Consider the following 12188-nt stretch of genomic DNA (forward strand, 5'->3'; position numbering starts at 1 on the left):
GTCCGACTTCGGCTCAGGTCATGATCTCACAGTCCATGGGTTCGAGCCCTGTGTCGGGCTCTGTGCTGACAGCTCAGAGCCTGGAGCCTGTTTCAGATTCTGTTGTCTCCCTCTCTCTGTGACCCTCCCCCATTCGTGCTCTGTCTCTCTCTGTCTCAAAAATAATAAACGTTAAAAAAAAATTTTTTTTAAATAAATAAAAATAAAGGAAGAATGTAAGGTTTCATGACATAGAAAAATGTCATATAATGCATAGCAAGATGTTGTAAATGAGAAAAGCAGATTCCATACACCGTACAATATGATAGTCTTTGTAACGACAAAACTAGTTAACATATTTGGTGGTTAAACCAGAATGGAAGCTGTTAAACATTATCTAAAACAATGCCTGTCTTCAGAATCAGGCAGCCTGAATCCGGAGCCTTTACTCAAACACTTCTCTGTACATACACGTAGAGAAAAGTCTGGAAAAATGTGCACCAACACGTCAACAGCAATGTATCGGACAGCTCTGGGTGGTGGAATCACTCCGGGTTTTGTTTTTCCTCCTTGTCAATTTCCCCAAATTAATTTATTTTAAATGTATATAAATATTACTCTTCGAGGAGATGCACTTTTCTTTAATAAAGGGTTTCTCTGACCAAAAGCAGAAGAAAATTAGAGCAGAGGAGAGGGGCTCTCAGGGAGAGGGGAAAGATGAGGACTAAGCAGAGTGACTGTAGATCTCCATCGCCAGGCCCAAGGGCCTGGTAGAAAGATAAGGCTTTCATTTTCCAAAACAAGGGAGAAAATTTCCAGAACCTGCAATCGCCCTCTTAACGCCCCCCCCCCAGGCATGTTCTTTCCTGTGTCCTTCAGCCCAAAAGGATTCCAGGACACTTCCCTGGGGCTGCCACTCACCCCGATACACATGTAGGACACGGCCGTCACCGTGAGGACACAATCATGCAGGTGTCACTGCCCAACAGACATTTCTTGAGTTTTGTGCTGGGCACTGAGTGACCGTGACAGGTGCAATTTAAATAAGAAACAGTCTCTGCCTTCAAGAAACTCAGAGACTGTTGGGGAGATGGGTGGAAAACACACTATTAAAGTACACTTGACTCTGGGGCAAGATTGGTATGCACTTCACAGGTACACTTGCCACGTGGGTTTTTTTCAATAAATACAGGACGGTGCTATAAATGTACTTCTTCTTCCTTCTGATCTTCTTAGTGACAAGATCTTCTTTTTCCTAGCCTGCTTTGTTGCAAGAATGCAGTATGGAAAACATACGCAAAATATGTGTTAATCAACTGTTTATGTTATCAGTAAGGCTTCCCGTCAATAGCAGGCTATTAGTTGTTACGTTTGGCGGGGGAGCCAAAGGTTCTATGCAGATTTGGGACTATGTGGTAGGATGGCACTCTTAACCCCCATGTTGTTCAAGGGTCAACCGTATTACAGGGCTAATAGGAGGAGGTTCGGGAATGGTACAGGAGCACAAAGGGAGGGCAACTAATTCCTGTAACATCCTGTAACTCACCTCTATTATCAGGCTCATTTCATTCTATATTGTAATCGTGTGCTTTCTCATTCATCCGTCCAAGAGTCGATGAACTCCTTGAGGACTGTGCTGTCTCTCCCGTGCACGCCTGGGTCCCGGTATCTGGCACCGAATAGGCTACTTAATCAGCAGCTTTGCCTGAGTGACTGTCTCCAAATGGAGGTGGCTCGGTTGACGACTTCTCCAGTCTGGCCCACCGAGGATCAGGGCAAGGGAGAGGCTATACCCAGAAGAGAGTACTCGAGAAATCTCTCCGGCTCACACAGAGTGAACCCGGGGAACAGATAAGAAGAGGAAGGAAGGAATTCCTAGGCCTAGCGAACGCAACGTTAAAAAAAACAGCTGATTTGTTCTGGTCAAAATAGATGCGGCGGCAGCAAAAGATGAGTCACGAAGGGCCTTTTAGTCGCACTAAGTTCATATTTTATCTTGCCAGCTATGAGGATTAAAGGAGAGAGGCAGAGAGATGTGGTCAGATTTGGTCGTAGGAAAATCACCCTGGTAGAACCATGGAAGGAAACGCCAGGAAGAAAGAAAAGGGGCAAAGAGGCCAGTTAAACCAGGAGATTGCTGCAGAAAAGCATCCAGGAAATAATGAAGACCTGGATGAAGCAGGTGCTCCAAGGGTGGGGAGAAAAAGACACCCCAACGTTCTTTTCCTCTAGGCCAGCTGGAAACCATTCTCAGGCGTGCAGAACAGTTACACACTGACACTTGCATGTAAAAAAAGGCAAAGACGATCTTGAGGACCCAGCCATCCTGCCTATTCAGCAGCACCAATCCCCCAAGGCTTCACACCGCACTGGCACCTCGAAGCACACCCCTCCCACAGGCAGGAACGAAGACATCCAGGCAGCCAGAGAAACACTCAGAAGCAGCAGCAGAGGAGGGAAAAGTACATTACAGAGCCCAGCATCTGTGTCTAGCAGCTGCCAAGCAACCTCCATGTGTTCCTGCAGCTGTCGGCGTGATAGCAATGGAAGACGGAACAGAAGGACGAAAAGAACTTTCGGCAACAGGCTCTGAGTGCCAGGCAGGTGGGTGGGCTCCGGGGCAATCGAGGCCGATCCATTGAGTGATCCGAGGAGCTGCTTCCTTCGCCGGAGAATTGCCTCATCTGTCGCTTTCGTTTGATTTCAAGGCCCCGGTCTCCATCTCTCTGAAGGGGCAGTATGGTCCCTATCACTTTGTGTTCCGGTCAGTGAATCAAAGTTAAGTACGGTGGGAGAACTGTTTGAAAAGCCCGTGACCTCCTCACTACCAAGCAATCAAAGAGATGATCTGGGGTGTCATCATTCAACCAAAATAGGGAATTACTGGTTTTTGATACTCGCCCGTGGGAGGTGGGGGAGATTGACCAGGGTGATTTCCCAGTCATTCATCCATTAATTCAGAGCTTATCAAGTACCCACCAAATACATAAGAACACCCTAGGCTTTGTGGCAACTAAAAGAGACACGCCAGGCAAAACAGTAATGCTTGGGATGTTTGTCATGCTGTACAACTGACAAAGAAGTTCATCCATTTTTTGTTCTACAACCAGAGCTAATGTTCAATTGTCTGCAGGGTATGTGTTCTCCAGATATTTGCAGCCACTGACTATTCTGATTGGCCAGTACCCTTATGAGCCAGTTGTTAAATGCAGCATTTTGGAGACCACCCCTCCCCACAGCAATGCTGCAAGGTCATATTTACATTCTTAAAGTATCTGGCTGGTGACCACCTCCTAGGGAGCGGCAAAGTCAGGCTTATGGTATAGATAGAAGAGGAAGACAGCTACGAAGTGAATCTAGGATGATGTGAAAACAAGTGCCTGATGATGTGGGGCAGACAGCAGACACAGTGATGGAAGGATCATCAGGTACTCAAGGCAAGGTTGATGAAGGATGTCATTCTGTGGGTGGGGTTTGATGGCCGCTACAGGCCTTGAAGGGAATTTCAGATTTGGATTCGGATTGGGCTTTGGTCATGATTTTGAGGGAAACAGGCCCTAGAGACAGAACCCCTGGGTTCAAAACTCAGCTTGCTATGTATAAAATAAGGACAGCAATAATGGTATCTACTCAAGGGCTGGTTGGGGAATTGGGAGATAATCTAGGTAAAGTGCTTAATAAATGTTTGGGGTTATGATGTGCTTTTACTTTGTACATGGCGGGTGGTCAATATCCTTTCTGCAAAGGCTCATCATTTCCCACATGCGAACACCCTCTGAGAGACATCACCTCTGGCTGATGATGATCTGCGAAGAGCTAAACAGGGAAGGAATTTATTGACAAGTATTTCACAGACTCTCCGGAAGGCTTGAAGAACCGGGCAAGAAAATGTGCAAGAATCCAGGGAGCCCAGACAGCCAGAACGATGGGCAAAGTCAAGCCTGAAAACCCACCTGGGGAGAACGTCCCTGCCACAAGTCACGGTGGACACTGCTCTCAACACCTCCACCACCACTGTCTTTTAATCTTCATTCCAGAATCACAGCCTGGAAGGGGGCATCTGACTGGCGGGTCTAAGGTACATGCCTACTCCCTACCTGCCACGGGGCAGCAGGAAGCTAGCTTCTGGAAGTTCAACTTTTCTAAGGCAGGAAGAGTTTGGCCTCCCACCAAGGCTCCTGCATCAATACAGTATCCTCATGGATACTAGATGCTAGAAAGGGGTTCAGATGCTGAGCATCTTAAAAACAATTGTCCAACATACCATGCTATAACCCCCCCGCCATGAACAAATTCCTGCCTGCCCCTCCAGTCCCAAAGCCCAGGGCTTCCTGACTTAGGACTTCACAACCCAGCAGTACTGAACTATTCTTACTTATCGAATGCACCATACTTCTGCAGGCCACCAAGTAGATTTCTTGAATGTTCTTTATCCTTCCTCCTCCACTCCTTCAACTGCTTACAATCTACAGAAAGCTTCCAGATGCAAATAACACTTCTGCCTACTCTGATAAGTTTCCTCTGACCTCTATGGTTGGATTAGCTGCCCTTCTCTGGGTTCCCATGGCATTCAGCATATACCGTCATTATCCCTCTTACTACATTGAATTGAAATCCAGGCTGATGAATGATCTAGTTTACCCATTCTCAAGCCTTAGAATCAGAATTATCAGAGTCACCTGGAGAGTTTGTTAAATAAAGCACAGATTCCTAAGCCGCATTCCGAGAGTTTCTGACTCAGTCCTTCTGGAGGAGGGTCTGAAAATGTGTGTTGCTAACAAGTTTCAGGTGATTCTGACATTTCACTGATACTCCTGGCCTAGGATGCACACGCTGAGATCCAGTGATCCAATGCACTCTTTAAACCAAGGGGTTTCAACTAGTGGTGATTTCTACCCCCAGAAGACATTTGGCCATGTGGTGGGACATTTTTTGTTGCCACAGCCAGAAGGGGGAAGGCTACTGATATCTAATGAGACACCACCCCCTCTAAAGAGAATTAACCAGTCCCAAACATCGATAGTTTCGTGGTTGAGAAAGCCTACTATAGACTGTAAGATGCTTAATTAAGGGCAGACATACAACTTCTTCAGCATTATATTCCCACACCTCACATGTCATATAATCCACAGTGTTTGCTCACTTGGTGGTCACTCAACTGAACCAACTGAATGGACTGTAACTATATTGTTTTAACCCAATGTTAAAAACAAGTCTGAGAAGTACAAGGGCACGTGGGGGTGAGTATACTGGAAGCAGTCATAAAAACACATAAAACCAAACTGTTGAAAGTGAAGTCACGGGAGAACGATCATCCAGACTTCTTATCGCCTGGTTCATCTTTCAACCCCACACAAACACCCCTCTTTTCATTCCCTGGGGAGCAACTTCTGCTTTCCAAGAGCTTCAACTCATCTCTTGGAACAGAGGCAAAACCCTGGCATGTGGTCACACGGTTAAAGATGGTATTTTCCAACCTCCCTTGTGCAGTTAGATGTGGCCATATGAGAAGGGCCCGGTTGAGGGGACGTGAGTGAAAGTCTCGAGTGCAATGCTGAGTCATGTTTTTAAAGGGAGGCGTGCGCCCCCTTTCCCTGTCCTTCTCCCCTTCTTCTTCTTTTTTTTTTTTCCATTGTGAACGTGGTGGTGAGCCACCTTGGATCAAGGAGAGATGTGCCATACCCTGGGGAGGCAAAGCAAGAAATCAGCATGAGGCCTCTGGAAAATCTCAAAGAGCAAAGCTGTCATATGAGCCCTGGAGCACCTTCTTCCAGACTGTTCTATGGGAAAGATTTGCATCTTGTCTAAGCCACTGTTATTTTAAGTTTCAGTTACATGCAACCAAATTCATACCCTAGCAAATATTACTTATCAAACTTCAAATCCAGTGACTTGTTCATCATCAACATGAATGTCTGGCCTCTGGAAAGCTAGGAAACTACGGAAACTGTCCTGTGTAGTGAGCCTTCAGCAGGTTCTAAGTACTCCTGTCTTCCCTGCCTCAAACCTTTCTCCACCCACAGTCCTGAAGATTCCTGAATGCTTACTCTCAGAAAAAGCTAAAGTTTCAATCCTTGTTAAAATATAAATACCCCTAGAATGAAAACCCATAAGCCCGAGGATAGACCCAGACCAAATCCTGCCAAAGCGACCCTACCATGAATACCTGCTAAACTTCAACACTCTCGTTACATTTGGGGCTGGCCTTGAGGCCAGTAGGGGCTTCCGGGCAGAACCCCTACCAGAACCCAGGCAGAACTAGGGAAGAATCACTTGTATTATCAGGTGAGTTCCACAAAGTTCCTGTGTCCTGTCCACGGGGTAGTGGCAGGATAGGGTGAGCTTCCTTTGGGAGAAAGAAGGCAGAGTTGCTCTGGCTGATGGATGGTATTGTGCCCTCCCCCTTTGTCCTTGACCAAGTAGACACTAATTATCTTGCAGTCACTTTCCTTTACATTTTAGGAACTGGTGAATTTTACCCAGAGGCTGTAGTAGATGTAGCATGCCCTGAAGTGAAGGAATCTATATATTCTATCAATCTCTATAGCTTTGTTTTAAATGTCATTAGGTGATTGAAAGCAAGACATCATTGCCCTATGATGATGAAGCTACTGGTCAAGTCCCCTCTAATAGTTTCTATGTTACTGTTAAGTCACAACACTCCCTGTACTTTTTATTCATGCAAATGAAGTGCAAATCAAATAAAAACAAACCGTCTGTCAACAGGTTGGTGTAAATAGCAGATTTCTTCTTTCCTCCCTTTTCAATAAAGAGCAAACAAGGACAGAAAAGAAACAAGATGGTGCCTTTTGTATTTGTTTTAATAGTTGGGCTTTGGTTTTGGTTTTTTTTTTGTTTTTTTTTTTGGTCTGCTTTTCCTGTCCTTCCCCTGCAATAGGGCCTGAAAGGTCACAAGATAAGTGTTTTTCATTCATATCCCTGAGCTGTAGGTATTTGGAGATGATAAAAAATGCACTTTTTTGTTCTCCCTTTTCATTGGGAGGCCTCCTGTCAAGATGCCCAGAATAATGCTTCTGGAGCAGATGGAGAAGGTGCACGAAGCCATGCTGGGAAACCACGTTCCCAGAAATGGTGTTTGTGTCAGCCCTGTTCTTCAACAATAAGAGCTGCCCAGGGGAGCCGTCTACCGCGTCCTCCGTACCCAATACATGCGTCCAACAGGACCTTGAACCTTTAGCCATTCCTAGTATTTATTAATTTGGCACCTGCTTCTAGAGACCTCATATTTTTCAGCCTAAAGCCAACAAGGCTTTTTCACCTGATAAGGCTTTGGCCTGATGTTGGTGTTGAAAAGAATCTTGAGACAGGACGCACATCTGCAGCCAAGACAGATGGGTCACCCTGAGGACAAGACACTGTAGGTAGCCCCAGAAAGCTATTCAAGAAGAGCACTTGTCAAGTGTTGGCAAGCCCCTCGAACCAGGACGTAAGGATTTGATGGGAAAATGCCCAAGACGCCACTGATTCTCTTGTGGTGTCTTGCGATGGGTACTGTCATTGGCACTATTCAATATACCTCCAGACTAAAGGGAAAACAGCCAACAGAGCACTAACCAGCAGTGTCTCTCCACGCCAACCACTGAACACCATACCACCACTGTGCCATTATCCTGTTCACACCTCACAGTCAATATGAGATGGGTATGATTAAGAACTAGTCCACCCTGCTGGGGTCTCTGGAGGGGGCCAACAAGTAGTACCCCTCTCTACCTAAAATCCGAACAAACTGATAAATAAAACAAGAGTGGCAAATGGAAGCCAAAATCAATTCTTTATGACCAGTAAAGGCCAACTGGAAGGGCACTGCTTGGTGTGAGCGCCACAGAATTAGGCAGAATTGCCCTCCCAGGCACAGGGCATGTTGAACTGGGCAAGATGGTGTGTGCGGTGCGGAGAGGGGAAGACAACTCCTGCCTCCAGGCAGGCAGATAGCTCCCAAGAAGGAAGAGGGGAGGCGTGAGTCAAACACAGCCAGTTGATTTTTCCTAAATGTATCCATCAGATAAGTCACTCCCCTGGAACAGATGATGTAAAGGAATAGACAGGGTCCAAAATGCCACACCTTCTATATGGAAAGAAACATCAGGAGCGGGAACAATGTCCTCCTGCCCGATATCATCACAGAGATGAGGGGGAAAAGCCCAGAGAGAAATTAAGAGATTTCGCCTATAACACCCGATTAGTAAAAGGTGATATCAAGTCTTTGGACCGCCACGCCCAAAGATGCCATGTCATCTACGCAGATTGACTCTTGGGGACTGCAGAACTTCATCTTCACTAAGGTCATCGGCCACTTCCTACCCCTCCCCGTGTGCCACATCCCCACCTGGCTTGGCTTCTCAATTTTCACTGAAGTCTGCCGATACGCTTTCTCTAAGGCGATGGCTATTTAAAGCTGACTGATCACTGCCCGACATCTTCACATTAGACCCATGTCAGGGAAGAAAACTCCACATTCTTTACAGCGCAGCCTACCTGAGGAGCACCTTCCAGATGACTTGGCAGTTAGTTTCCAAACCATCCTCCTCCGTCTTGGTCCTCCTCATACATAGCATTACCTGCTTTGAGTTCACACTGAAGAAATTTCAGAACAAAACTCTCTATTACATTTACTAAAGGCATATTGTTGAGAATATTGTCCATTTTGTTGTTCAATCTCCCGAAATCAACAATCAACAATCAACACACACACACACACACACACACAGCCCTCTCTCTTTTAGCCCTAAGAGTTGTGGCTTTCTTCCTTAAGATACTCTTTGCTTAAGGTCAATATAGTTAATATAAATTTTCTTATACATGGTGTCAATTTAAGTTGTGTTTCTCTTTTTGATTTGGTCATAAGGAAACTCAAAACCAGACTTGTGGTTCAATGTCAGTTGAACAGGATAAGATGTGAAAGTCTACGTATCTACAAATTCTCCCTCTTTTGGTACTCTGCCTCTTATCACACCCCCACTCTCTATCCTATTTATATTCTCAAGACAACAGTATTTGTTTTCCACTTTACAATAGACTATGAACTCTTGCAAGAAATCATAAATCCTATGGGAAAACAGAGACAAATGAAATGCATCCTTTTCTTCATTAAATTTGCAACAAACAGGGGTGCCTGAGTGGCTCAGTCGGTTGAGCGTCCGACTTGGGCTCAGGTCATGATCTCGCGGTTTGTGAGTTCGAGCCCCGCATCGGGCTCTGTGCTGACAGATCAGAGCCTGGAGCCTGCTTCAGATTCTGTTTCTCTTCATCTCTCGGCCCTTCCCCTGCTCATGCTCTGTGTCTCTCTGTCTCTCAATAATAAATAAATGTTAAAAAAATTTTTTTTAATTTGCAACAAATAAATTTTCAAATTTATAAAAATATTCAGTAAACACACACTACCTGGGCTTTTAAATCTTAGAATCAGAGCATAAGTTGTAATTTCATATAAAAATTCCCAAATATTTAATAAGCTTCCATCTGCCATCTAAAACGAAATGTATATAATTAGAATAGATTTTCTTTTTAAAGTTAAGGTTGTTGGCTTACAAATTATCCATTACATTCTATTTTTCAACATAGTGATTTATTTAAACTTATTTTCTTTTATCACTAAGCTAATTCACAGTGTTGAGGGAAGCATTCAAAGGATGAAGCATTTGACCCAGGTTAATTCTGTTTTATTTCTATAAATACATTCTAGATTTAAAATCATTAAATGCTTTATTTGGCCACTTTATATGCCAAGTAAAAAATATTGGCAGCTAGTGAACTTTGATAAAATATCCTCATGACACACATCTCCCAAAGGCTCTCTCTGTTGGCATCAGCAACTCAATTTAACCTTCTTTATATCCCATTGCCTCTTGAGATTGGGAGGGGTTGTTTTGGTTCTTGTTTTGGTTAGTGTTTTCCCCAAGAAATATCAACTGTTGCTGTCATTCTTACCAAAGTAGGTTATCTCATTGTTGGGTCATATAAGCCAAGCTTATTTCTTGCAAAATAGTTTTTAATAATCCAAAGTCCAACCACTAGACCAGTTGTCATCAGATTGGCCTTTAATACCAGAAGTGAAAGGGACAGAAAATGAGACCATTTTATATTCTGTATCTTTTTCACTTGTTCGAGTCTGATTCACAGAGAGTAAAAAGAAACTGGTGAGGGTTTTGTATTTGTTTGTTTGTTTTTTAACGTCAGATATATGGTAACATTTATCTTAGAGAAATTAAACACTGACTTCTCACATGCATATAGAGCATCACACACTTGCATATTCATTATTCATTGCTTCATCCACTCAGTCACGAAATATTTACTCGGCACCCACTCTGTGCAGACATCATTCTGTGAGCAGTCAAGGGAAGAGCAAAGCCCTCCCATGGAAGAAACCAGAGAAATAGAAGCCAAGCCACCCGTCTCCTGGGGAGCCAACAGGCAACTTTAGGAAACACAGCATACCCAGTGCCTAGCATTCAGTAGGTGCCACATAAATGTAGGCCGTACTGAACTTTACCCACAAAAACAATTTCAGATCTCTAATTCAGCAACATAGTATTCATCTAATATCAACATATGCACATAAAGACAGATCCACCTGAGAAGGTGTGGGCTGAGACTGTGCACTACTCACAAGCCAAGACCATTGGATCCTGCTTATTTAAATTCACTCATTTCATTTCAATCGACTTCCTCCCTCCAGTTGTTTCCTGTTCTTGCCACTAAAATTGGGAAATATTTTCAGAATGCAGGCTCTGCAGCTAGACTATCCAGATTTTTTTTTAACTGAGGTATGAGTTATATGCAATAAAATGCAAGATCTTAAGATTTCGAACATTCAGTTTGATGAGTTTTGCAGCTGTATACTTTTGTGTAACTACCACTTAAATAAGATATAGACCGTTTCCACCACCCTGGTAAGTTTCCTCATGCCCCTTCGCAGGCAATCACTTTCTGGTTTCCGTTACTATAGATTCATTTTGTCTGTTCTAGAACTTAATAGAAATGGAACCCTAAACCACGTACTTTTTTATGTCTCGCTTCTTTTCACTCAGTGCTTTTGAGATGTTGTTGCCTTAATCAGTGGTTTGTACCTTTGCTTTGCTGAATGATACTCCATCCTGTGGATAAGTTATTTGCCTATCCATTCTGTCATCAACAGAAATTTGGGTTGTTTCCAGCCTTTGGCCATTATGACTAAGACTGCTACCATGCCTGTATAATAATTTTGTGCACAAGTTTTCATCTTTCCTGAGGAAATACCTAGAACGTGGTATTTCTGAGTCATGCAAGTAGATCTACGTTCCATTCTTTAAAGAAGCTACCAAATACTTCTCCAAAGTGGTTGTATCATTTTACATTCCTACCAACAGACATATCAAAGGAAGTCCTGGTTACTGCACATGTTTGTATTTGGTATTGACAGTCTTTCTGGTTTTAGCCATGGCAAGTATTAGCTCACTCTGATTTTAACGTATATTTCCCTGATGACTAACAACTTTCCATCTCCTTCTTGCTATTCGTACATGATCTTTGCAAAATGTCTGTGCAAGACCTCTGCCCATTCCTTTTGTTTGTCTTCTTATTGTTGATTTGTAGGTGTTCTTTATATATTATGAATAGGAGATCCTGGTCACATTTACATTGCAATGTGTTTTCTCAGTCTATGCCTTGACTATTCATCTTCTTAGTGAGAGAGCAGGGCTCACCTGGTCCCTTCTCCCAGGTAACTTCTCCGGAGAAGGACTGAGTATAGTTCTTTTGATATCACTAATCATCACCCTTTCCTTTTCATCATGTAAAGAAAGGCATTTCTCTAATTCTCTTTCTAGCCACTCTCTGCTCCTTTGCTTATGGCCTTTTAGAACTTGACTTGTCCCTAGAGTCTATATTCCCTCACCTGAGTGAACTGCTTCATTCTCTAAACACACATAGTACTTTGTCTGTTTCTTTCTAAATTAATAGTTTGATGTCTTCAACCTAAACCTCTTCTTGAGCTCCAGACCAACATATTTAACCACACATACTTAGCATGTCTCCTTGGACCTTCTCCTCAAACTACATGGCCCCCAAATGGAAGTCTTTATTCTGCCTCTTGCAAAGATATTCCCCCTTTGTGCTTCCTGTCATGGGAAGTGGCACCACCACATACCAAACTCTTAAACCAGAAACCTGGGTGTTTTTTGAATCCCATATCTCCTCCTTCAGCCAAA

At 43.7% G+C, this 12188-nt stretch overlaps 1 protein-coding gene across 1 annotated transcript in view; it reads left to right on the plus strand.

Moving 5' to 3' along the window:
* Nucleotides 1-2055: 2055 nt before the first annotated feature.
* Nucleotides 2056-12188, plus strand: part of LOC128778886 (collagen alpha-1(III) chain-like) — a 77077-nt gene continuing 66944 nt past the window's right edge. Inside the window, exons 1-2 of the mRNA XM_053909490.1 lie at nt 2056-2161; nt 2506-2583. Of these exons, the coding sequence (XP_053765465.1) occupies nt 2056-2161; nt 2506-2583 (184 nt within the window). The remainder of the gene's footprint in view (nt 2162-2505; nt 2584-12188) is intronic.

This window comes from Panthera pardus, unplaced genomic scaffold (genome assembly GCF_024362965.1).
Source record: "Panthera pardus isolate Hobbes unplaced genomic scaffold, ASM2436296v1 HiC_scaffold_21, whole genome shotgun sequence".
Lineage (NCBI taxonomy): Eukaryota > Metazoa > Chordata > Mammalia > Carnivora > Felidae > Panthera > Panthera pardus.